At 35.1% G+C, this 27,462-nt stretch overlaps 1 protein-coding gene and 1 non-coding gene across 2 annotated transcripts; one reads left to right on the top strand and one right to left on the bottom strand.

Moving 5' to 3' along the window:
• Positions 1-11,441: 11,441 nt before the first annotated feature.
• On the bottom strand, positions 11,442-11,547 carry LOC128294235 (small nucleolar RNA R71). Its single transcript, XR_008284549.1, has one exon. It is a non-coding gene; the product is annotated as a small nucleolar RNA R71 (small nucleolar RNA).
• Positions 11,548-11,605: 58 nt separating this feature from the next.
• Positions 11,606-13,380, top strand: LOC108455302 (uncharacterized). Its single transcript, XM_017753882.1, has 2 exons — positions 11,606-11,779; positions 12,769-13,380. Exons 1-2 carry the CDS (start codon positions 11,606-11,608, stop codon positions 13,378-13,380), a joined length of 786 nt encoding a protein of 261 aa, XP_017609371.1.
• The last annotated feature ends 14,082 nt before the right edge of the window (positions 13,381-27,462 follow it).

Consider the following 27,462-nt stretch of genomic DNA (forward strand, 5'->3'; position numbering starts at 1 on the left):
GAAGCTCTAATGTTCTTTTAGTTGAATTCTAAATGTACGAATACTCATGAATTAGTTTGAGATATTTTCGATAGAGATTATAAGTTAAGAAGATTTTACCAGATTAGGGTGAAACCTAATAAGGGGATCCATAGATCGAGTTAATACAACCCTCGGGTGTTAAATAGAGAAAAGTCTCAATTATTCAATCTAGGGATTAGACATTATTAGTCTTGAATAGGGATAATAACATAACTTAGGGATCTCTACGGAACATGTTAAATGAATAAATCGTCCGATTCGGAGTCAGAATAACAAGTGAAGTCTAGGTGGATTCTTCCTTAGGTATTGTCTTAATTCAATCGTTTTCCAAAAGTAATCCCCCAATTCTATTCTTTGTGAATTCTTAGTTTAGTTAATTACTTAGTTAAAACAAACCCCCTTATTCTTAGGCTAGATAATAAAAAGACAGTCATTACTAGTACTTTTAATTCCTTTGGGTTCGACAATTCGGTTTTGTTAAAACTGTACTACTGTTCGATAGGTACACTTGCCTACATTGTGATAATAGTTAGTTCCAAGAATGATCCTTTATAAATATTTAAAACCTGTTACACAAAAATCGCGATCAATAATCCATGACCACATATTTAGGGCACTTTGCATTTTAGCCCTTATATTATCACACTTTGACAATTTAGTCAATTTTTCACAAAATCACAAATATGCATAATTCATCAATACTATAGCTTGGCCAAATATTCATGGCTTCCATGCAAGCCCAAATAACACATTTAATTCACAAATTAGTCCTTCAAAACCTGATTTTCACAAATTAGCCCAAACAGCTCTATTTCATCAAAATTCAAGGACAAAGCTTATAAATCATCTATTAAACTTTCATAATTCATCCAAGAACATTACAAAACTCATGATATCAACAATGGAATTTCATGAAATCTTTAACAGAAATAGAAATTCAGACAAAGGCTTTGAAGAACACGAAACAACGATCACAGAAACGTAGAAATTATCAAAAATAGACGAAAATTCATACCTTAATCAAGGTTAACAAGAGCTGAACCCTAAGAAGCCCTTTTTCTTTCTTTTTCCTTTGATTTTCGGTAAAAACAATGTGTTTATGGCTGTTTTCATGTTTTGTTTTATGTATATTAACTTAATATACCTTTTTACTATTTTACCCTTGTCTTTAAACATTAATAAACCATTTACTAATGTCTAACAAGGTCATTTAATACATTACATGGTCAAATAACTATATAAGGACTTATTAGTCCAAAGCCATTTCAAAAACATACGTTAAACATGTAGCATGCTGATTTCACCTTTTATGTGATTAAATAATTTTTCTTTCCATAATTAAGCACAGAAACAGACAAATTAAATCACAAAAATTTCACAGATACAAATTCATATATTACAGACACAGAAAATAATATTAAAATTTTTTCAGACTCGAATTTGTGGTCCCGAAACCACTATTCTGACTAGGGTCTAAACCGGACTGTTACAATTCTCCCCCCTTAGGGATTTTCGTCCCCAAAAATCTTATCGTCAAACAGATTCGGATATTGTTGTTTTATTGCATCTTCAAGCTCCCATGTAGCCTCTTCTACTTCGTTTCTATGCCACATCACTTTGACTAACGGAATTTTCTTGTTACGTAATTCTTTGATCTCATGAGACAGAATACAAATCGGCTTTTCTTTATAAGTCATATCAGTATGGATTTCAATATCAGACAGAGAAATTACATGCGAAGGATCAGATCTATATTGTCGAAGCATCGATACGTGAAACACATTTGGATCTTTTCTAACTCAGATGGTAATTTCAATCTGTAAGCAACCGGCCCAACTCGTTTGATGATTTCATACGGTCTGATGAACCTCGGACTCAACTTACCCTTTTTACCAAATCAAAATAGTTTCTTCCACGGAGATACTTTCAAAAACACTTTATCACCAATCTCAAATTCAACATCTCTTCTTTTCAAATCTGCATATGATTTCTGACAATCAGAGGTAGCTTTCAGACTATCTCGGATTACTTTCACTTTCTGTTCTGTTTCTTTTATCAGATCAATACCATAAATCTTATTCTCATTGAGCTCAGACCAATATAACAGAGTTCTACACTTTCTACCGTATAAGGCTTCGTATGGTGCCATTTTAATGCTCGATTGAAAACTGTTATTATAAGCGAATTGAATCAAAGGTAGATATTGTTCCCACGTACCTTCAAACTCAAGAATGCAACATCTCAACATATCCTTAAGTATTTGAATAATCCGTTCAAATTGACCATCTATTTGTGGATGAAAAGTAGTGCTAAAATGCAATTTAGTACCCAGAGCATCTTGCAATTTCTTCCAAAATCGTGATGTAAATCTCGGGTCTCTATCTGATACAATCGACAATGGTACAACATGCAATCTCACAATATCAGAAATATAAAGCTCAGGTAACTTATCAAGTGAGAAATTAGATCGTACTGGAATACAATGAGCTGACTTTGTCAATCTGTCAGCTACAACCCAGATTACATCTTTCTTCCTCGAAGACAAAGGCAATCTCGATACAAAATCCATGGTCACCCAATCCCATTTCCATTCTGGAATCATAATCGGTTGTAATAACCCAGATGGCACTTGATGTTCAGCTTTAACTTACTGACAGATTAAACATTTAGAAATAAAATTAGAGATATTCCTTTTCATTCCTAACCACCAATATAGTTGTTTCAAATCGTTATACATTTTCGTACTTCCCGATGTATAGAAAATCTACTACTATCAGCTTCACTCAAAATCATCTGAATTAACTCAGGATTTCTTGGAACACATAGTCTATCTCTGAATCTCAAACAATAATTAGCATCAACTTGGAATTTAGAGTCACATTGTACTCGTTTTGCCAATAATTCATTGTCAGACTTCTGAGCATCGCAAATCTCTTGTGTAAACAAGGGTTTTGCTTTCAGTTCAACACAAATCAAAGTATCATCAAACAATGCTAAATGAGCGTTCATAGCATGCAGACTGAAAATGATTTCCTACTCAGAGCATCAGCAACCACATTTGCGTTACCGGATGATAATCAATTACAAGTTTATAATCTTTTAACAGTTCTAACCATCTTCTCTTTCGTAGATTAAAATCATTTTGCTTCATTAAATACTTCAGACTTTTATGATCAGAAAATACATGACATTTCTCACCAAACAAATAGTGACGCCAGATCTTCAAGGCAAACATAATTGTATCTAACTCGATGTCATGTGTCGGATAATTCTTTTCATGCGGTTTTAATTGTCTCGAAGCATAAGCAATGACTTTTCCTTCTTGCATTAAAATAGAACCAAGTACATCTAATAAAGCATCACTGTAAACAATGAATTCTTTACCTGATTTAGGTTGTACTAATACTGGAGCTTCAATCAACAAATCTTTCAACTAATCAAAACTGTTTTGACACTTTTCTGACCACTCAAACTTCACATTTTTTTGAAGCAGTTTAGTCAGTGGAGTCGCAATCATTGAAAAGCCTTTACGAATCTTCTATAGTAACTAGCAAGTCCCAGAAAACTACGGACTTCAGATAAATTCCTCAGGAGTTTCCAGTCCAGAATAGCTGAAATTTTACTCGGATCAACTTGGATACAGGAGGCTGATACGATATGACCAAGAAAACCAACTTCTCTCAACTAGAACTCACATTACTGAACTTTGCATATAATTGTTTATCTCACAGAGTCTGTAGCACTATTCTCAAATGCTCAGCATGATCAGATTCATTTCGTGAATAAATCAATATGTCATCAATGAATACAACAACAAATTGATCTAAATACGGTCTGAAAATTCTATTCATCATATCCATAAAAATAGCAGGTGCATTCGTTAATCCAAAAGGCATAACTAAAAATTTGTAATGCCCTTACCTCGTTCTAAAAGTAGTTTTCGGAATGTGAGAATCCTTTACTCACAACTAGTAGTAACCTGATCTCAGATCTATATTAGAAAACACAGTAGCACCTTTCAGCTGGTCGAATAAATCATCAATTCTAGGCAGAGGATATTTGTTCTTTGCAGTCACTTTATTAAGTTGACGGTAATCAATACACATTCTCATTGTGCCATCTTTCTTTTTCACAAATAGAATATGAGCACCCCAAGGTGAGAAACTCGGTCTAGCAAATCCTCGATTGGTCAATTCTTGCAACTGAGATTTTAGTTCTTTTAATTCGGTCGGAGCCATTCTATATGGAGCTATTGAAATCGGAGTAGTACGAGGTACTAATTCAATGCCAAACTCAACTTCTGGATTCAAAGGCAAACCTGACAGTTCTTCAGGAAACACATCAGAGAATTCACAGACAACAAGCATTGATTCAACTTTCTTACCATTCATTTTTGATTCTTACACATAAGCTAAGTAGGTTCACAACCTTTCTTTACATATTTCTATGCTTTCATTGCAGATATCACAGTTGGTAGTCCATTCAGGTTACTAAACTCAATTCGAATTATCTCATCATTCTCACACCTTAGACCAATGACCTTTTGTTTTCTATTCACAATAGCATCGTGCAAGGTTAACCAGACCATTCCCAGAATTATATCAAATTCATTGAAAGGCAAAAGCATTAGATCAGTAAGAAAATAGATATCTCGAATCAATAACGGATAATTCTTGCAAACTTTATCAACCAAAACACTTTTACCTAAGGGGTTCGATACTCTAATTACGAATTCAGTATACTCTACAGGAAAATTCTTACTATGCACTAAATTCATACAGATATAAGAATGCGTTGATCCAAGATCTATCAATGCAATCATAGAGGTATCATGAAGAGTGAAAGTATCAGTAATCACGTTTGGTGACAAAGCTTCCTCACGAGCTCTAATAGCATAGGCTCTAACAGGTGCTCTGGCCTCAGATCTAAAAATAGTATCTCTAGTAGCTCTTTGACCACTACTTACATTTCTTGCATTTTTGGAAGGTCTACCTCTAGCTGAGGTGTTACTCGATCTTTGATTCTGTACATTTTCTTGCTCAACAGGTTCAGAACAATCTCTTACAAAATGATCCAGAGATCCACATCGAAAATAGGTTCGGTCATTCAATCTACAATTTCTTAGATGTCTTTTACCACAGTGTTTACATTTAGGTTTCTCAGATCAGACATTTCCAACACTTGAAACATATGTAACAGGAGCTCTGGTGTTCGAATACGATCTAGTTCAATCTCTATTCGAATGTCCCACGTTAGTATCTGAACGGTTCTAATCATCTCAAAATTTCTTTGACCCAGACTGAAATGATCTACTTGAAGATCTCTTTCTAACATCTCTAGCTTTAGAATCAACTTTTCTTTTCTCTTTACTTAATTCTTCAGCTTTACATTCTCGCTCAACGAGCACTACCATTTCTTTAATTTCCAAAATCCCAACTAACAGACGGATATCTTCGTTTAGTCCATCTTCAAACCTTTTGCACATTATTGCTTCATTCGATACACATTACGGGCATACTAACTCAATCTCACAAATTCACGTTCGTATTTAGTAACAGACATACGGCCCTCTTTAAGCTCGAGAAACTCTTTACGCTTCTGATCAATGAATCTTTGACTAATATATTTCTTCCGAAATTCAAATTGAAAAAAATCCCACGTAACTCGTTCACTCAGAACCACAGATATTAAAGTTTTCCACCAATAATACGCCGTATCTCTCAAAAGTGAAACAGCACATTTAACACATTCCTCAAGATTTAGAGACATTTCATCAAACACTTGTATTATATTCTCTAACCAGAATTCGGCTCTTTCAGCATCATCATTCATTGTAGCTCAGAACTCTTCAGCCCCATACTTTCTAATCTTATCAACCGGTGGTCTACTCAACTGTACCAGATTTACTTGTGGCATATCAGGAGTTTGAGAAGGATTAACCAGGGGTGGAGATTGTTGTACAGTCGGATTGGTTCTAATGTATTGGGTGAACCATTCATTTATCATATGATAGAAGGCTTGCTTAGCCTCACCATCACGACTACTCATAGCCGGTTGTGAATCATCTTGCACCGTCCCTTGCACGGGGGCAGGCGCATTACTTTCAACATCGTCAGCTACGGCTCTATTGGGATCCATTGCTATATAGAAGCACATCTCAATGTTAGGATTCATCACACAATCACAGTTTCAGATATATGGCATGTATAGCTAGACCCACATACACTATGGTAGTTCTAGAATAGACTAAACCTGGCTCTGATACCAATAAAATGTAACACCCCTATCCCGTAACCGCCACCGGAATAGGTAAGGGGCATCACCGGACAGATAGAACAATACAGAATCACTGATATCATATAATATCAATACATAGTTATTCATCCACAATTCAACCTTTAATATGGTCTACGAGGCCTAAAACATACATTTATGAAAGGTCGGGTGTGACAACCCGAATTAGGGCCTAATCGGAATAGTGGTTTCGTGACCACAAATTCGAGATAGAAATAATTGTTTTATAAATATTTTGGGGTTTATGATATGATTGCATGATTGTGTGAAAATTTCGTGATGAAATTCTATGCCTAAAGTGTTTAAATTGAAAGTAGGGACTAAATCGAATAAGTTGCAAAATTTGCATACTAGAAATTTTTAGTATGAAATTGTTTTGAAATATTTATTAGGAGGTCTTAAATAGCAATTCTACCAATTTTAAGTTCATGGACAAATTTAGGACATGGAAGGAATTTTTGGAAAGTTTAGTAGTAAGGGTATTTTGGTCATTTTGAAATTAAATGAAATAAAATGGGAAAAATAACACAAAATAGTCATCTTCCCCATTTAGTTGCTGCGAAACTTCACTCTCTCCATAGCTAGGATTCTTCAACTTTCAAGCTCCATAGTAAGTGATTCTAAGCCCGCTTTTAATGTTCTTTACGTTTTGGAATCCGGAAGCTCGATTAAGCTTATGCTAGTAATAATTTAACCTAGGGTTCATATTTGGAAAAATACCCATAGGTGAAATTTGTGTATTTTGATGTTTTATGATAGAATATGAGGTTTTAAATTGTGTTAAATAATTTGTGCTACTCGGTTTTAAGTGAAAAGCAGTAAAAGCAAGCATAATCGGTAAAAATACCTAATGTTCATAACTATATGATAGAGTGGGAATTTGATGTTGTTGTAGAAGAGAAAATGTTCAGCATATCATAAAACATAAGAATAAGGGCTGAAATTAAATTCCGAGCCTAGGGGCAAAATTGTAATTTTGTAAAAGTTAGGGGCAAAATGTAATTTTTCTACAATGTGATTTTGGATTGAAATAAATAGTATGAGTATTAAATGAGCTAAATGTGTTATTATAGATCAAGAAAGGCTGAACCGACCTCGAGCGGGAAAGAAAAAGTTTTGGACTAAATTGCAAAATTTCCATATTTTGCACCAAGGTAAGTTGTATGTAAATATTACAATAATTTCATGTACATTCTTATATTTCAGCCTATTATATAAATATACTAGCTGATGTTAAAATATAAATTGACTATTGGAAGAATGGAAATAAATATGAGAGAGAGATCCGGTTGAACATTCGGAGAGATCGAATGAAATAGAGGGCGTAGCTAGGTCACATGTATGATGCTTGAGTGCACATCATGTGTACAAGAAAGCTACGAGACACCCTGTAGTAGCTAGGTCACATGCGTGATACGAGATGTATCCCATGTAGACAAGAGAGCTACGTGAAAGATAAATGTAGCTAGGTCGCATGCGTGATTCCAAGTGAAGGACACCATGTAGACAAGAGAGCTACGTGAAAGATAAATGTAGCTAGGTCGCATGCGTGATTCCAAGTGAAGGACACCATGTAGACAAGAGAGCTACGAGACAAATCGGCTAGGTCGCATGAGTGGTACTAAGTGTTCCCCATGTGTACAAGAGAGCCGAACTAAATGAAGTATGATGGTGGGGTGTGTCTTTGAAACCGTTAAATATCGAGGATTGATCCGAATTGTTCAACGGGATGGTTTTGTGGTGACATTGTGGTTTGGACCTACACTTATAGTGAATGAAATGTGGTGAAAATGAATTGTGGCATATACATATATACGATAAAATGAGGTTAGCATAAAGAATGTGTGAAAGAGTGAAATTAGTATTAAAACTGTTTTAGATGGCAGCAGTGACGTGATTTTGAAAAATCACCAAAAATAGGAGGAATATAATTAGAGGTTGAATGAGATGTGAAATTAAAGCTTAATGAGTCTACTTTCATATAAAAGAAGCAGGGCAAGCAAAGGAATTCTATATTTTGAGATATTTACAATTGTAACTGACTTGCTCAGGATGAATACGTGATCCCCTGTTTCCACTTTGAAAAATCATTAAAATTGTACAAAGCAAACTAAGAAATATAGTTTACATGCCTAAATTCCTTATTGAGACTAGTTTTAAATACAACAGACTTCAGGGTTTTTGAGTTATGTACTGAGAGAAATTAAATTCGTAGTGGACAGAGGTCAGGCCAGTCGAGCTGTGTAACAGGGAAACTTTAACTAATAAACTGTACTAATCTGCTGAACCAAAATTATAAAAAAATTTAACAAGAAGCTTTATGAGTCTAGATTCAGGAAATTTTACGGATATGAATTTCGAGTTTTGTAACTCGAGTTATGATTTATTTAGTAAATATGACACAGCAGAGACAGCTTAATCAAGTGGAATAAGTAGTGAAGTTAAAGTAGACATACTTGAATTGTTGTGTAAACATGTTAGATTCTTAAATTAGTATTTACATACTACTTACTAAGCTATAAGCTTACTTCGTTTTCTCTCTTTTGTCTTATAGTGTTCTCCACTTGCTCAGAGTCAAGGATCGTGAAGATCTACCCGCACTATCATACTTTGGGGTATTTGAACTAAATGTTTTGAATTATGGCATGTATAGTAGGCAAAAATTATTTTGTTATGTGTCATATTTGTCTAGGTTTAAAATATTAGTTACAAGATTACTCGACCGATTACTTTGTACAAGCCATAAAAGTTGGCTAATATTGTTCAAGATATATGTTATACGATGCATTATCAAATGGGATGACATATTTCTATCTTGGTATATGTTATGTTCTGGTAATACCTTGTATCCTGTTCCGGCGACGGTAACGGGTAAGGGGTGTTACATCGGGATTAAACCTAACTCATTCAGAATTTTTAGAACTTAATCAAATATTTCAAAACTGTTAAAGCCACACGCACATGTGACTAGGCCGTGTGACTCACACGGGCATAAGCCATGCCCATGTGATCCAACCGTGTCAAAAAGAGGTCATATACTAACTTTTTTGCACGGCCAATAGACACGGCCACGTGCCATGACCGTGTGATACATAGCTAGCTACTGACTTAAGCCCACGGCTATAAGGCATGCCCGTGTTCCCTAACTGTGCAAATTTTAAGAGGTTACTGCCAAACTAACACGGCCACCAGGTACGCCCGTGGCCTCTGACCGTGTGGCATAATGCAGGCTTGGTTTAAGCCAATTTGCCACCCCTTTTTGGGTCATTCCTACTAGCAATGCTAAGCAACATTCATACAACAAATTTTTTTCCAATTTCATGCTCAAAACATGCTTCATTACAACTATATCATCATCATTCAACAACCCATTCAAAACCATACCAAAACTTAACAGAAACATACCATTTTCTAGCCAACTCTCATGGCTTAACATATATACAATTCAAAACTTAATACATGGATATTCTAGCCTATACATGCCATACTTAAAAGTATTTACACTTTCAAAAGTACCAAAATGAGATCGATAGTGTGGTGACAATCCTCAACTATCCCCGAGCCTTCAGTATCTACAATAACTGTAAAACAGACAGTAAACACACAGGGTAAGCTACAAAGAGCTTTGTAAGCCAAATACAATCATTCTAACTATTAAAGCATATAAATGGAAGTTAATAGCAAGATTTCATAGTCAATTCACAACAATAGAGTCTTCCGTATTCAGAAATTCAGTACGATACAAACGTACCTATAAAGATTATACATTTCATATATATACATTCTCATATGTCGTACTCTACCATCAGATGGTTCAGAAGTGATACAAATACTCATAATGGAGTACAATGCCTACGTCTCAGACGGGGTCTTACATGTAATTCAGTGTCGATGCCTCTGTCCCCGACAGGGTCTTACACGAAATCAAATACGATGCCAATGTCCCAGACATGGTCTTATACATAATCAGATACGACGCCAATGTCCCAGACATGGTCTTACACGTAAAGCTCAAATCGAGACCTGTGTCCAAGGCACGGTCTTACACGATAACTTTGATCAATATCAACGTTTCTTTAGAATCATATAGAGTTTTTCAAATACTAGCATATTATCAGAACTTATTCGAGATTCATTCATCAGGCTCTCACGGCTGTCCAATACAGAATATAACTAGTATATGTAACACTAACTCAATTTAACATGTAATCGTATTTTGACTTACCTCGTCCAGATTTCAAACGGACACGAGTCGGCTATTCAACTACTTTGGACTTCCCTCGATCTAAGTCTGATTTTCTTTATTCTTGATCTAATACAATTCAAATTCAACCATTCAATCATTCATTTCATTCAAAATAATCCATGAACACATATTTAGGGCACTTTGCATTTTAGCCCTTATATTATCACACTTTGACAATTTAGTCTATTTTTCACAAAATCACAAATATGCATAATTCATCAATACTATAGCTTGGCCAAATATTCATGGCTTCCATACAAGCCCAAATAACACATTTACTTTACAAATTAGTCCTTCAAAACCTTATTTTCACAAATTATCCCAAATAGCTCTATTTCATCAAAATTCAAGGACAAAGCTTATAAATCATCTACTAAACTTTCATAATTCATCCAAGAACCACTATAGCAAAACTGACTTTTAGCGGCGTTTTTTCAAGCGCCACAAAAAAGCCTCTATAGGAAACACCGCTAACGTTTGCGGCGTTTATCTAAAAAAACGCCGCTAAAGTTTGCGGCGTTTATCTAAAAAACCTTTAGCGGCGCTTCTCCCACAAACGCCCCTAAAGGTCATAAATTTTAAAAAAATAAAATATTATAAAAGTTATGAAAAATATAAAAAAATTAAAATTCATTATCAAAATATTGAGAAGAAGAATAATATCTATGATATAAATATATATCCCACCAAATAGAAAGTTTATCAATAACAATCAAACAAAATACCGCACTTATCATACTACACCTTGAAGTTATTTCCATACTCATTACGAGATCGAGCACAAGCATGGCTGAATTCATTGCCACCAAGTTCAATATCTACATGGCAAGATTAGCAGAAAGGTTTTTGGTAAAGTATTTTCCACCGAGCAAGAACGCAAAGTTGCAAAATGAGATAACTACTTTCCAACAATTGGATGACGAGTCCTTATACAAGACATAGGAAAGATTCAAAGAATTTCTTCTTAAGTGTCCTTATCATGGTATTCTTCATTGTATCAAATTGGAGACGTTTTATAACAGTCTCAATGCACATAAAAGGTTAATGGTAGATGCTTTTGTAAATGGAGCGATTTTGTCTAGGTCTTATAATGAGGCATACAAGATCATCGAAAGGATTGCTAGCAACAATTACCAATGGCCGACAAATCGAGAAATTTCTAAAAGACGAGTAGTTGGAGTGCATGAAGTGGACGCACTGACTTCACTCTCTACTCAGGTATCTTCTATTTCCTCTATGTTATAATAGTTTACCACTAATGGTTTTAATAATTTTCCATCTCAATTACCAAGTCAGTATGATGTTGTTTCCTGTGTGTATTGTTGGGCTAGTCATTCTTTCGAGAATTGCCCTTTGAACCCTGAGTCGGTGTATTATGTAAGAAATTGGTATCAAAATAGAAGTGAACAAGGACCACAGTCCAACTTTTACAATCTATCACGGCGGAATCATCTGAATTTTTACTAAAGTAACCAAAGAAATGGACCAAACACTCATATGCAACATAGGCCTAACTAATCTCAAGGGTTTAGTTAACAAGCTCCAAAACCACCTTAAACTAAGTCATCAAATAGTTTGGAGGACTTGTTGAAGGCATACATGGCAAAAAATAACACTTTAATCCAAAGTCAAGCATTAACATTGAAAAATCTGGAGAACCAGATGGGTCAATTAGCTATTGAGCTTCGAAGTAGACCATAAGAAGCCTTGTCGAGTGATACAGAAAAACTAAAGAGTTTGGCTAAGGAAAATTGAAAGGTGGTTGCATTACGAAGTTGTAAGATTTTGGAAGCCAAGGAGGTTGTAATTGAAGATAAGCCTACTGAAAAGGAGGAAAGTCAACCAACAGTTTAAGTTCCTACACCAAAAAAATCAAATGCTGAGAAATCTGATGAGATAAACCTTAAACTAGTGAATTTTGAGAAGTTAACACCTTATTTTGTATATTTACCTCCTCCAAAAAGTTTTCCGTATCAACCTAGAGTTCCATATCCTCAAAGACTTTAGAAGAATAAGTAGAAACAAGAGGTACAATTCAAAGAGTTCTTGGATGTTCTAAAATAACCTCACATCAACATCCCGTTGGTGAAGGCTTTAGAATAGATGCCCAACTACGTAAAGTTTATGAAGGATATTTTGTCCAATAAGAAAGGATTAGTGTGTATGAGACTGTTGATTTGACAAAGGAGTGCAGTGAATTCTTACAGAACAAGCTACCTCCAAAATTGAAAGACCTTGGAAGCTTTACGGTACCCTGTAACCTCGAAGAATCATACTACGGTAAAGTTTTGTACGACCTTGGAGTAAACATCAACTTGATTCCCAAATCTATTTTCAAACTGTTGAGAATAGATGAAGTAAGACCCACTACTGTGACACTTCAAATAGCAGATCGATCTTTAGCATATCCCGAGGGAAAGATGGATGATGTTCTGGTAAGAGTTGATAAGTTTATTTCTCCTATTGACTTTATTGTGTTAGAATTTGAAGCAGATAAGGAAGTCCTGATCATCCTAAGAAGACCTTTCCTAACCACAAGAAGAATGTTGATAGATGTGCAAAAAAGAGAACTCACAATGAGAGTTCAGGATGACCAAGTAACATTTAATGTTTTGAAGGCCATGAAATTTCCTGATTCGGCAGAGGAATGTTTAGTAATGGAGGAATTAGAAACCTTAGTTTCTATAGAATGCAAGAGCAATTTTGAAGAAGACCCGTTGGAGAACACTTTAGGGTCTAAACCATTGGAAGATGGAAAAGGTAATGAAAACATGGCTTTGATGGAAACCAATCAGTGGAGTTATGTTCAACCATTGTGATTCAAACCGCTAGAGTTGGAAGTTCAGGAATTTACACAACCCAAGTTGTCAATCGAGGAACTTAAACTAAAGGTACTTTTTTCCCATTTAAAATACATTTGTTTAGGTAACTATTCTACTTTTCATGTGATTGTTTCAATAGAATTGACAGAAAACTAAGAGGAGCAATTGATTGCTATTTTAAAGAAACTTAAAAAGGCAATTGGCTAGACCATAGTTGACATAAAAGGTATAAGCCCTTCCTTCTGTATGCATAAGATTATTTTAGAGGAAGGTGAGCAAGGTAGAATCTATAGGAAAATGAGACTTAATTCTATCGTGAAAGAGGTAGTATGGAAGAAGGTGATCAAATGATTAGATGCGGGAATTATCTACCCCATCTTAGATAGCTTTGGGTAAGTCCAGTACAATGTGTACCAAAGAATAGTGGAATCACAATTGTTGAGAATGAACATAACGAGTTAATTTCAACGAGAACTATCACGGGATGGAGAATCTGTATTGACTATGTAAAATTGAACAAAGCCACACGTAAGGATCATTTTTTATTGCCTTTTATGGACCAGATGTTAGATCGACTGATAGGTAATGGATTTTACTACTTTTTAGATGGACATTTGGGATACAACCAAATAATTGTAGCACCAGAAGACCAACATAAAATTACTTTTACCTACCTATACGGTACATTTACTTTTAGGCGAATGCCTATCAACTTATGTAATGCACCTGCCACATTTCAGCAATGTATGATGGCAATTTTCACTAATATGTTTGAAATTTTATTGAGGTTTTCATGGATGATTTTTCTATTTTTGGTAACACTTATGATGTTTGTTTGAGTAATTTGGCTAAGGTACTAAAAAGATGCGATGAGACGAATATTGTCCTTAACTAGGAGAAATGTCCTTTTATGGTTAATGAGGGAATTGACTTAGGACATAAAATTTCCAAAAATGGAATGTGGATAAAGAAAAGGTGGATGTAATTGAAAGATTACCACCTCTAGTTAGTGTGAAAAGATTTAGAAGTTTATTAGGCCATGCTGGTTTTTATCGTAGGTTTATCAAAGATTTTTCAAATATTTCTAAACCTTTGTATATGCTTTTAGAAAAAGATATTTTTTATTTTTATTTTAATAAAGCATGTTTAGAAGCTTTTGAGGAATTCAAAAGCCAATTAATCTAATCCCTAATAATTGTTACACCTAATTGGAACTCACCTTTTAAGTTGATGTGTGATTCAAGCGATTTCACTGTTTGAGTTGTGATGGGTCAAAAAAGAAACAAAGTGTTTCATCCTATCTACTATGAAACAGAACTTGGACAGGAGCCTAGCTCAATTATAAGGTAACTGAAAAAGAACTATTTGCTATAGTTTTTACTTTTGACAAGTTAAGTTCACATCTTATAGGTACCAAGTTACAATATTTACTGATCATGCGGCTATTAAGTATTTACTCATGAAGAAGGATGTTAAAACAAGGCTAATTCATTGGATACATTTACTCCAAGAATTTAACCTTGAGATCCAAGATAGAAAAGGTGTTGAAAATCAAGTAGTTGATCATCTATTGAGGCTGGAACAAAATGAGGTAACTTCTTCACTTGTTCCAATTAATGAGAATTTTCCTATTGAGCATATCTTTGAGGTAAGTTGAATTCATGAAACACCTTGGTTTGCTGATTTTACCAATTATTTAGCATATGGAATAATTCCACGAGAAATGACATACCAACAAAGGAGGAAATTTCTTCATGACAGTCGGTATTATTTCTTGAAGGATTCGTTTTTATTAAAACAATGTGCATATAACATAATCAGGAAGTGTGTAGCTGGAAATGATATTGACGAGATTTTGTACCACTGCCATTTATCTCTAAGTCGAGGACACTTTGGTGGTTCCTGCACTGCAACGAAGATTTTATAAGCAAGATTTTTTTGCCCTACAGTGTTTAAGGATATGTATGAATATGTGAAAAACTATGATAGATGCCAAAGAACTGAAAACATATCAAGAAGGAACGAGATGCCTTTGACAAATATTTTTGAGGTTAAACTATTTGACATATAGGACATTGATTTTCTAGGCTCATTTCTTTCTTTTTATGGGAACAAATATATTTTGGTAGTTGTGGATTATGTATCCAAGTGGATTAAAGCTGAGGCATACCCAACAAATGATGCTAAGGTAGTCATGCGATTCCTACATAAGCATGTTTTTACACGGTTTGGGACTCCTAGAGCTTTAATTAGCGATGAAGGATCTTACTTTGTAAATAAATGGCTTAAGTGGTTACTTGAAAAATACGATGTGAAACATAAAATTGCTACTACCTATCATCCACAATCAAGTGGGCAAGTTGAAAGGGTGAATTGTGAAGTTAAAGGTATCCTTGCGAGAGTGGTTCGCCCTAACAGAAAAGATTGGTTGTAACACCCCTAACCCATATCTGTCTCCAGAATGGGGTTACGAGACATTACCAAATAACACACCTCATTCACATACATTTATACATTCATACTCAAGATCCATTCAAAAACATTCACAATGTCCCTTTTAAAGCTCTACGAGACCTTAAAGCATACTTAGAAGTGGTTCGGGACTAAACCGATAACATTTGAAAACTTTGGGAAACTTGGAAAATTTTCTTTAATTTCAAGGTCACACACCCGTGTAATAGGCCGTGTGCCTCACATGGCTACCAGAAATGCCCGTGTCACAAGCCGTGTGAAAACAAGGCATACATACTGACTTGCACCACACGGCCGAAGACACACCCGTGTGCCATGGCCGTGGGAAAATTAGGGAGGTTACGGACTTGGCCACATGGCCAGCCACACGCTCATGTGCTAGCTCGTGTGCCACACACATGGCCAATAGACATGCCCATGTGCCTAGGTCATGTCAAAACTATAGGGTATACTAACTTAATTCAAAAGGGTACCCTAGGGGACACACGGCTGTGTAGCATGACCGTGTGTCGCACACGGCTGAGACACACGTCTGTGTCTCTGCCCATGTTGACAAAAATAAGCCATTTGAAAGGCCAATTTGCCACCCCTTTTTTTTCATACATACCTAACAACCAAATGACACCATTTCATCATATAATACGTAGCCCAAAATCATCATTCCTTGCATCATTTATACAATATGCAATTAAATTAAATTTAGTACTCGATCAATACCAAATAACTATCCAAAACTTATATCATAAATATCTATTCAAAAGCACATAACTTCTCAATTTCTTTACTTCAATTTTACCATAAAGATCATTTACCAAACACAAAACTTAACCATTTATCAACTATGAAACTTTGACCACATTTATAACAAAAGATACCAAAATAAGCCATCATTCATGACTATACATACCATTCCAAACATAAACATTTGTAAGCCAAAATTTCATGACCATATTCACAACCAAAGTACCTTAACTAGCCTATACAAGCCATATACCATATATACATACCTCAAAAGTACCAACTTAGGTGTTTGATAGTGAAATGATGTTCTCGATGATCCCTAAGTCAAATCTAGCTTTGATTCTCTATAAAACATAGACAAATAACACACAGTAAGCTTCATAGCTTAGTAAGTTCGTATTAAATATACTCAACAGTTCATAATATTCAAATCATCAATTCGAACTAATTAATATCTATATCATAGTGACCAACAAACTCTCCTCATACTTACGCAAGTGTTTATAAACAAGTTCATAACTTCTTCTATTTGGATTTCATGCTTTATATGTACATACCTATACAAATTCATATCAAACTCATACCTTTACGTGATATTGTCGAATACTCGATATCTCGCACACTAAGTGCCAAAGCATAGCCGAAGCTATTGTAATCTTGCACACTAAGTGCCTTTCATAGCTGAAGCTATCATAGTCTCGCACGCTAAGTGCTTTTTATAGCAGAAGCTGTAGCATCCCTTACCCGTACCCAAAACCGAGACAGGGTGTGAGCCATTATCAGACTTAAACAGAAACAGACATGCAAAATCGAGCCATAAAATTTCATCCAATTTTAAAAAAACCAATCAAATAAAGTCAATTTGTCCCTATTATGGGCATATGAGGCCCAAAAAATACATTATTTGTAGACCGGGACTAAATCGAGAACTTACAAAAACTCTAAGAGGTTTAAGCCTCACACGCCCGTGTGGAGACATTGCACACGCCCGTGTGCATGGGGACATGCCCATGTCCCACACCCGTGTTGAATTATTGGATTTATTTACTATTTCGAACCTACAGGGGTTTTCACATGGCCGAGCACACGTTCGTGTCCTTGGCCTGTGTCCCTCACATGGCCTGGCACACGCCCTTGTGGTAGCCCGTGTGATTTTAGAGAGAATTCTGTTTATGATATCATCATACAATTTTGAAGCACATGGCCAAGCACATGCCAATGGCCATAGGCCATGTCCTCCACACGGTTGAGACACATGGCCGTGTCTCTACCTGTGTGTTTACTACCATATATTTTAACCTGAAATTCAAGGTGCAGGGGACACACGGTTTAACGACACGCCCATAGGGCTGTTTGTGTGTCACACACGGTCTAGACACACACCCGTGTGTCTTCCCGAGTGGACCAATTAGATGTTGTTCTCCAAGCCATTGGTCACCCTAATACAATCATACACTCCCATATGTTTAATAGCATGTTCCATGATCTATGTTGGACACTTAGGCATGCATCATTATAGCATTACTGTTACACCTTTCTATGCTAGTCCATTAGTACACACACAACCTTATATTTAAGTCATTCCACACCAATTTTATGGTTTACCACAGTCCTTATTATTAATCCATTATGGGTATTAAATCATGCATCCATATACAAGTAAATAAATAGTCATCCACCAAACAATGCATATTATGAACACACATATATCTTAGCATGCATGCAATGGTAAACTTAGGGATACATCCCAATCATTAATATGGACCAAATCACATGGCCATATACAAAAGAATTAATGCCTTAATGAGCCATTACATTTGGCCACTTCAACATGACACAATACACAAAATAAACAAATTTCCTATACATGCCATGTCGAAAATAATTAAACCTTTTAATACCCAAATTTCTTGAAGATAGTGTGATTCGAGCTCCGACGTTCCCCAATCCTTCGAGGTAGCTTGACGTATCTAAAAAGAAGGGAAAAGAAAGGAGAGTAAGCTATAAAGCTTAGGAAGTACACATACAAATAATCTACATTTTTCAATTAATGATAATCTAAGCATACGTATTTACACATTATCATGCCTTTCATCATGTCATATATATATACATATTTACCTTTCCATATTCATAAGTACATGCTTATCCAAATACATATCCTGTCATGATATCATCATACACTAATTTCTCATAGAGTTTTAGTACATACCTATGCCAGCTTGCACACATATAGATTACTTAAATTTCACTTTCGAAATTCATATTACGTTACCCGTTGAACACTTGGAATACTAATAGGACACGAGGAAAAAGTGCACCGAAGTGCCTGAGCGTAGCCTTGGCTACCTGAAAAAATATGAACTGAAGTGTTTCATATCACAGAATCACATGCCGCTCTCAACGGGGCTACTCGTAGAGCTAAAGAGTATCCGTATACTATTCAGCACCCAGACCCTAGCATGTATCACATATCAATTGAGCTCATGGAACACATGACTATCCTAGCGACATGTCACTTGTATCCTCAACTATTCCTAAGGCTCAAACAGGATTTTAGACTTTCAGACCTTTAACGAACATACTCGCAAAATTGGTTTCCTTTACATGGCCAACATCTCATATTCACATAGCAAGGCATCAAAACATGTTATATTATCAACATAGCCAAATAAGCATATTAAGCATACAAATATCAATAAATCATTTAATAATAATAGTTAGTGTATTTATTTGCATATGTACTTACCTCGGGACAAAATATTAGAAAACGAGCCTAACTCTTGTAAACTTAGTTCTTCCCTCGATCAAGGCCCGTATCTCGATTCTCTTCATCTATAATACCAAATTTAGCTCGTTTAATACATAAATTACTCAAAACAACCCAAAATTCATACTTGGGTAAAATTACTATTTTACCCTTATACTTTCATAAATTTACAATTTAGTCCTTAGGCTCGGATAATGCAATGTATGGGATTTCTTGGTTACTCAAGCCTAATCGAACATTTTTCATGTTCATAACAGCCCATATTTTTTCTTCGTTTCATATTTTTCTACCCTTTTCTATAACTTTTATAAAATAGTCCCTAAAGCACTTTTCATGAAAAACTACTTAGTAAAAGTTGTTTACCATCCTTTAAACTATCATATCTCTCTATAAATCATCAAAACATAAGCTTCTGATGAATGGTTAAATTTCTAAACATGAACCCTAGCATGAAATATGGGTAGAAATAGAGAGAGCAAGTTATCGGGATTTCAAAAATACGAAGAACGTTAAAAATGGGGCTTGGGAGCACTTACTATTGAGCTTGGAAAGCTTGGAATCCCTAGCTATGGATAACCCTAATTTTCGGTAGCAACATGGAGAAAATGACCTGATTTTTGGCTTATTTTCCCATATTATTTCATTTATAAACCAAATGACCAAAATGCCCTTAATGCCTTTCGATCAAATTTTTCCATACAAGCCCATTTTTATCCAAAAAACTTAGAAATTGGGAAAATTGCTCTTTAAGACCTCCTAATTAATAATCCAAAGAAATTTCATACAAATTGCTTCTAGAACACAAATTTTACAACTTATTCAATTTGGTCCCTAATTTCCAATTGGACACCTTATACTTGGAATTTCTTCATGAAACTTTAACACATGCATATATTCATATTCTAAACCTCATAATGATCATAAAATAAATATTTTAACTTTAGATTTGTGGTCTCGAAACCACTACTCTGACTAAACCCTATTTTGGGATGTTACATTTCTCCCCTCTTAGGGACTTTCGTCCTCAAAAGTCTTACCAGTAAACAAGTTCGAGTATTGATTCTCATAGTGTCTCCTGGTTCCCAAGTGGCTTCTTCAACCCCATGTCTATGCCATAATACTTTCACAAGGGAAATACTTTTGTTCCTCAGTTACTTAACTTCCTTGGCCAAAATCTTAACTGGTTCATCATCGTAAGTCATGTATGGTTGAATTTCAACTTCGGTTGGGGTAATCACATGTGAGGGGTCCGAGCTATATTGACGTAACATGGATACATGGAACACGTCATGGATCTTCTCCAACTCCACTAGCAAAGCTAAGCGATAGGCAACCGGTCCTATTCTCTCGGTAATCTCATATGGCCCAATAAAACGAGGACTTAATTTGACTTTTCTACCAAATCTCAAAACCTTTTTCCAAGGTGATACCTTTAAGAATATCTTATCGCCCACTTGATACTCAATTTCTTTTCTTTTCAAATCCACATATGATTTTTGTCTATCCAGCACTGCTTTCAAACAATCTTGTATCACCTTAACCTTATCCTCGGTTTCCTTAATCAAATCAACTCCAAAAATTTTACTTTCCTTAAGCTCTATCCAATACAAAGGAGTTCAACATTTTCGGCCGTATAACGCCTCATAAGTTGCCATCTTTAAACTGGACTGATAACTGTTATTATAAGCGAATTCGACCAAAGGTAGAAAATTTTCCCAACTACCTTGAAACTCAATAACACAACACCTAAGCATATCTTCAAGTGTCTGAATTATTCTCTCAAATTGTCCATCGGTCTATGGGTGAAAAGCGATACTAAAATTTAGTTTCGTTCCCAAAGTCGCTTGCAACTTTTTCCAAAATCACGACGTAAATCTTCGACCTCTATCCAAAATAACGACAATGGCACACCATGAAGTCTAACAATCTCTAAAATGTACAAATCAGCCAACTTTTCCAGAGAATAATCTGTGCGTGCTGGTATAAAATGGGCCGATTTAGTCAACCTATCAACTATCACCCAAATAGCATATTTCTTTCTCAAAGTCACTGGCAATCCAGTCACAAAATCCATAGTGATTCGATCCCATTTCCACTCAGGGACCATAATAGGTTGAAGAAGACCAGAGGTTACTTGATGTTCAACTTTAACCTGTTGACAAATCAAACATCTTGTTACAAATTCTAATATATCTCTTTCATGTCATTCCACCAATAAACTTTATTCAAGTCATTGTACATCTTCGTACTTCCCAGATAGACTAACATACGACTGTTATGTGCCTCGTGTAAAATAGTCTGGATCAACTCGGTATCCTTTGGAACACAGATTCTTCCCTAAAATCTCAAACATCCATCGAGTCAATCTAAAAGTCGGGTTCACTGGTTGATTCACACTAAACTGTAATAGTCTGATTTAGACACTAAATGGAACGGTGGTTTCGGGACCATGAATTTGAGTCAAAAAATATTTAAATATTATTTTCCATGTTTATTATATTTGAATTAGTATGTGTGAAAGTTTCATATGAAAATTTGATTGTTTGTGTGCTTAATTAAATAAAAGGGCTAAATCGCGTAAAATGAAAACTTAATAGTTTAAAGCATAAGGACTGTAGTGTTGGAGGCTTTTTAATATGGAGTACTTATGTTGAAATTAGGCCTTTGGATATATGATTGGATGGTTGAAGGCATGTTTTATATGGTTTATTATTAAATTTTAAAGGTTAAAAGTGTAAAGTAATAAATGATATATATGATATATTATAACATAAAAAATAAAGCATGCATTTTGTTCATACTTGTGACCGAAACCTTAAAAAGAAAAGAAAGAAAGAAAGATTAGTTATTCGGCAACTTTAAAGCTTGATTAAGGTATGGACTTTGCTCGGTTTTTGATAATTTTTACGTTTTTGAAATCGTTGTTTCAAGTACTACCCGACCCATGTTTAAATTTTTTATTTTGGTGAATATTTTGAGTTATGTCATTGATAAATATTTGTGTTTTGTGATTTTTAATGATAAATTATGAAAGATATGTTTTGGATTAATATGTTTTGTATTGGAGTTTTTGATGATTTTGAATTATTAGGACTAAATTGAAAAATAATAAATTGAAGGACTAAAATGAAAAATAAATGAAATATATGGATTAATATGAGCATAAGAAAGATTTGACCTAACTATGATGTGGTGAGATTTTGTGTATTTTGTGTTTTGTGCAATTAGGACTAATTTGTAAAAGTATGAAATATTAGGGGTAAAATGGTAATTTTCCCATTTATGTGTTGTTGGATTAAATTGAATGAAATTGTATTTAAATGAGGTTAATTTGGAATTAATAGATCAAGAACAAAAGAAATCGAACTTGGATCGGGGAAAAGCAAAAATAGTCGAATAGCCGATTTATAACGTTCGTCGATATCCGAGGTAAGTCTTTAAGCAATTAAACATCATTTATTTCGAATATAAAATGGTTTACTATGATGATTCGAATTTTAGAGTTGTACAGTAGGGTAGCCGAATGTGTTTTAACATTGAATTAATGTGGTTGAGTTTTATTCGACTAAGTTAAAACCTCTGAAAGTTTTATGAACTGTTTATGGAATGAATTTATAATAGTGATATTCAGGATTTGAGCCTAGCAAGCCTTGTGCTGATGAATTTGATCGGGCTTTGTGCCTAGCAGGCTTATTGCTGGTGAATAAATATCAGACCTTGGGTCTAGCAGGCCTTGTGCCGGTGTGTGATTCAGGATTATGCCTGGCAGGTTTTATACCGGTGATTTATTTTCAAGCCTATGCTTATAAGACTTCACATTGATGTGGAAATTGAGCATGTAAGTTGATCTATATGACCTTGTATATTCGGCCACATAGGTATGTACATATGTGATGATATATTGAACTTGTATATTTGGGCACATGTGATGTTATATTAAAATTGAATATTGGACTACATGTGATGTTTTATTGAGCTTGTATATTCGGTCATATATGATGATATATTGTACTTGTATATTTGGCCATATGTGATGATATAATGAACCTTGAGTATTTGACCATACAAGTAAGTATTTATAAGATGATATGTTGGATCTTGAATATTCGGCCAAATAAGTGTGTAAATATGTGATATTATATTTGATTTTCTATAATAGACCAAATGAATGATGTTGGTTTATAAAATTGAGTTTAAATCATGAGTATATATGTTTGAATGTAAGCATAATTGAGATAGTGTTATTTTGGGAATGAAAAGTTGAATAATATTATGCTAAATGAGAAATATTAGTATTCGGGCGTGTGAGGAAGTCCAAGCCGTGTTGATTTCCCATGTAGGTCTATTTTCTCCGTTTTCAGCCCGTTTCTCGCTCTTTTTACTCTCCTGTGCTCACCTAAGTATAAAACATGAAATTAAAGGATTAGGAGCATCGAATTCACCAAATCTAAGGAGAAACCATCCATAAATGTGTTGAGCATGGGATAAAAATATGTATAAATTACAGTTTATCAAATACCCCCACACTTAAGTATTTGCTTGTCCTCAAGCAAAATCCTAAACTCACAATCAAAATTAATTCTTCTCAATTTATAATCCCTATCAATAATATCTCAAAATAATCCATAAGTATTCATACATTGAAAATTCAACTAAAAGTACATCAAAGCTTCAAACATTCCAAGTTGAGCATTTTATCACGAAAACACAGGTGTCTCCCCTTATCTAAGTGATTACCTTTGATCAAAATATCACAGATTTTAACATCCTCACTGAAGATTCACTCAAATCACTCTAGGTGTTTAAGGGCATCAATAAAGCAATCATTAGTCAATATGAAAAGCTATTACCATAGGCTTGCTTGAAAATAAAATCTCCACCACTATAAATTGACCTGATACATCAATCAAAAAGGTCTTTAGAAGGTTGTAACGTGGCTTTGGTTATGGGGTATGGTCACAAGCTGAAGGAAAAGGTTAGAATCAAGATTGAATTGGAAAATTACCTAGCTAGAAAAATAACTAGTCATCAGTTGAATACAAGTGAGCTTCTTCTCAGAATATGAAATTAACACTCAAGCTCAAAAACGATGAATTACTACTACTATGTTTTAAAGTAATTTTTTTTAAGAACAAGTCAAATACATAGAATAACAAAACATAGCTAAGCAATTAGTTCAAATCAAATCTCGACAAAAATATGGATCAAATTAGGGGATTTCAACAATAATGGGTTATGGGTTAATATTGAGGGTAAATCAATTAATGGCTTGTTAGGCTCAAAGGGGTTCACTAAGGGTTAATTATGAAGGTAGGCTTTTGTGGAGTGACTGGGTTAAACCTAAGTGCCTTTATCATCTTGACATATCAAATCAAATGGTCTGGTCTTGACATGCATAATCAAGCAATTTCTAGAATAACAAATCAATACTGACGTACTCATAATAAAAGTGAGCATGAAAGAAATAAAATATGCTCTAAAGGTTCAAGATCTCACAAAAAATTATGGGTTTTTGATGTTTAAACTTGTGAATTTCAACTTAAGATAATACCTAAACTTAGGGAAGCAACTTAAAAGTTTTTTTAATTCTTCAAAAATCAACTTATCATGCTTGATTCCCTAATGTCTTAAAGTTTAAACAATCAATGCATAAATGCCTATGTTTTAATTCAATACATATCAATAAAAATCATAAATTAATTAAAATTCATTCTAATAGTGATATGAGTAATTCACATGAGAATAAGACAAAATTCAGGGATTTCTAATGATGATATAAGAGACCTCCCCACACTTAAGATGTACATTGCCCTCAATGTACAAAGATAGATATAGTGAAAAGTATAGATAAATAATCATAAGAGAGGGAGAGGGGTGAAACTTCCTGAATGATGAATGAACTCCTTGAATTGGAGTTATGGAGAATAATCGGCCAAGGAAATGATGAGAGTGGAGGAGGATATAATCGACCAAGGCAATGATGAGAGTGGAGGAGGATACTCCGGCGGTAGTAGAGGTTCATTAGTCCATAAGTCCTGTGCCAAAAGAATATTATATCTGGTGGTGGCTATGGCTGTGGTCGAGCAGGACATGGCAGTCATGAAAAACCTTTGTCAGTGGAGTTTTTAGTTCCTATGCGATGATGAGCTTTGGAGCTCTTTATAACTGTGATAGAATCAAGAACTCTTTAGGAAATATAAGGAAGCATAATTACTCGTAATGAAATAACCGAAAATAAAAAATCGTAAAAACTAAAATTAAACTATTATTAAAGGAAAATAAAATAAAAGTACTTAAAGAAGATAAATAAAGATAAAAGTGAAAATAAAAATAATAAATAAAAATTTTTAAACATCGTCATCGCCGGATGGTTCGTGAGGTGGTGGTGGCGATGAGATGTGAAGGTGCTGACAAATCTGGTGAAATGTAGCATCAATGTGATCAAAATGTTGAAAACACTACTACTCAAATCAAGTAAGGCACTCAGAGATGTCAGAGTATGAAGCCGTCGTATGAACTGGACGATGGATGGGTGGTGGCTGAGACGGTGGGTCCTCATGATGTGGAGGGACATCATCAGTAATGTCCTCTGGTTCCTCCTCCTCGGTGGATTGGACAAGGCAGTACTGGGGAGGGTAGGTGCCACGTCGTTTCTTGCTATCCTCATGTTTAGCATGCTCGAGATGCCCTGTGGGGACATCTGGCCGATAAGAGTGAGGGAGGATGATTGTGCTACTATGTTGTAGAGCCCAAAGTGCTGAGCCAATCGAGTCACATAGGCCCGATAGAGATGACCCCTCTCCTAGGTCACTCTATCTGATGGCGGATGGCGAGGGCGATGAAGGAGGCAAGGTTGAAGACGTGCCCATTCGCCATGCTCCACAAGAAATAAGCATCATGAGTGTTGACGACACCAGTGCTCTCCCGCCGTCCCCTTAGAGTGTGGCCAAGATGGCGTGTAGGTAACGCAGGGATCAGGCAAGGGCTGATGCCTTAAAGTGGCTAGGATCATAGGTGGCTGAGCCAGGGATGAGGTCCTCCCAGCACTTTGAGGGAGAGGAGTGGATGTGGCGGTGGAGGGTGTTGAGTTCATTGTTGTGACAGCCCTAAATTGACCCTAGTGGGAAAGTGGTTTCGGGACCACTAAACCGAGTCATAAAAATAATTGACCGTCATATTTGATGCTTATTATATGTATATATGCATGTGTGAAAATTTCATGTTTGAATTTTGTTAATTGTAAGTGAATTTTATTAAATAGGACTTATGTGAGAAAATTTAGAAATGTGCTAGGCAAATGTAAAGTGGCCTATTTATGCATGTTGCAAATAATTGTACATGCATGTCAAATTAACCAAAAACCAAGATGGTGGCCGGCCATGCTATGGGTTAAAGCCTATTATAAACATTTTGTGTTAGTGTTTTATGTTATAAATAATAAAATAAAAGGTTAGTAATAAAGTAATGAAAAGGAAATTGGTGATGAAAACAAAGTTCTCTCTTTGTTGTTCAACTTGGCCGAATAGAAGAAACAAAGGAGGGGAAGAATTTCAGTCACTTGAATCCTTAGGGAGGTTAGTATATTGTGTTAAATTTGTGAAATGTTTACTTGTTTTAGGTAAATTATCATGGTTCTTGCTTAGCCCATGCTAAAATTTTCACTAATGATGGGTGAATGGAGCCTTCGGCTATGGTTATAAAGGAAGGAATTTTGATTGTTTTACTTGAATTTTGATGATGAATGTATTGAGGAAAGAACTTGGTCTTTCTAAAAATATGAATGGTTAAAGCTTATACTAGTAATAGCCGAATTAAAGAATGCTTGATGTCATGAGCAAATGTTGTTTATGTTATTTGGATGAGAAATGGTAGTTAGGTGAAGTAGAGTCTAGCAAATGAGCACATATGTGCATTAGTTGCTAAATGGAGAAAAATCGGCTAACAAGTGTGTACTAAGGCCGAATATGGTTTTGAGTATTATTGAGTAATGTATGTGTTTTAAATTGATGGAATGGAGAGGATGCTTTAATTGTGTTATGAACAATTATATGTTAAATTAAGGTTTGCTAAGCTAGCTATTAAGGTGAAGTGAAAAT

Source organism: Gossypium arboreum, chromosome 6 (assembly GCF_025698485.1).
Source record: "Gossypium arboreum isolate Shixiya-1 chromosome 6, ASM2569848v2, whole genome shotgun sequence".
NCBI lineage: Eukaryota > Viridiplantae > Streptophyta > Magnoliopsida > Malvales > Malvaceae > Gossypium > Gossypium arboreum.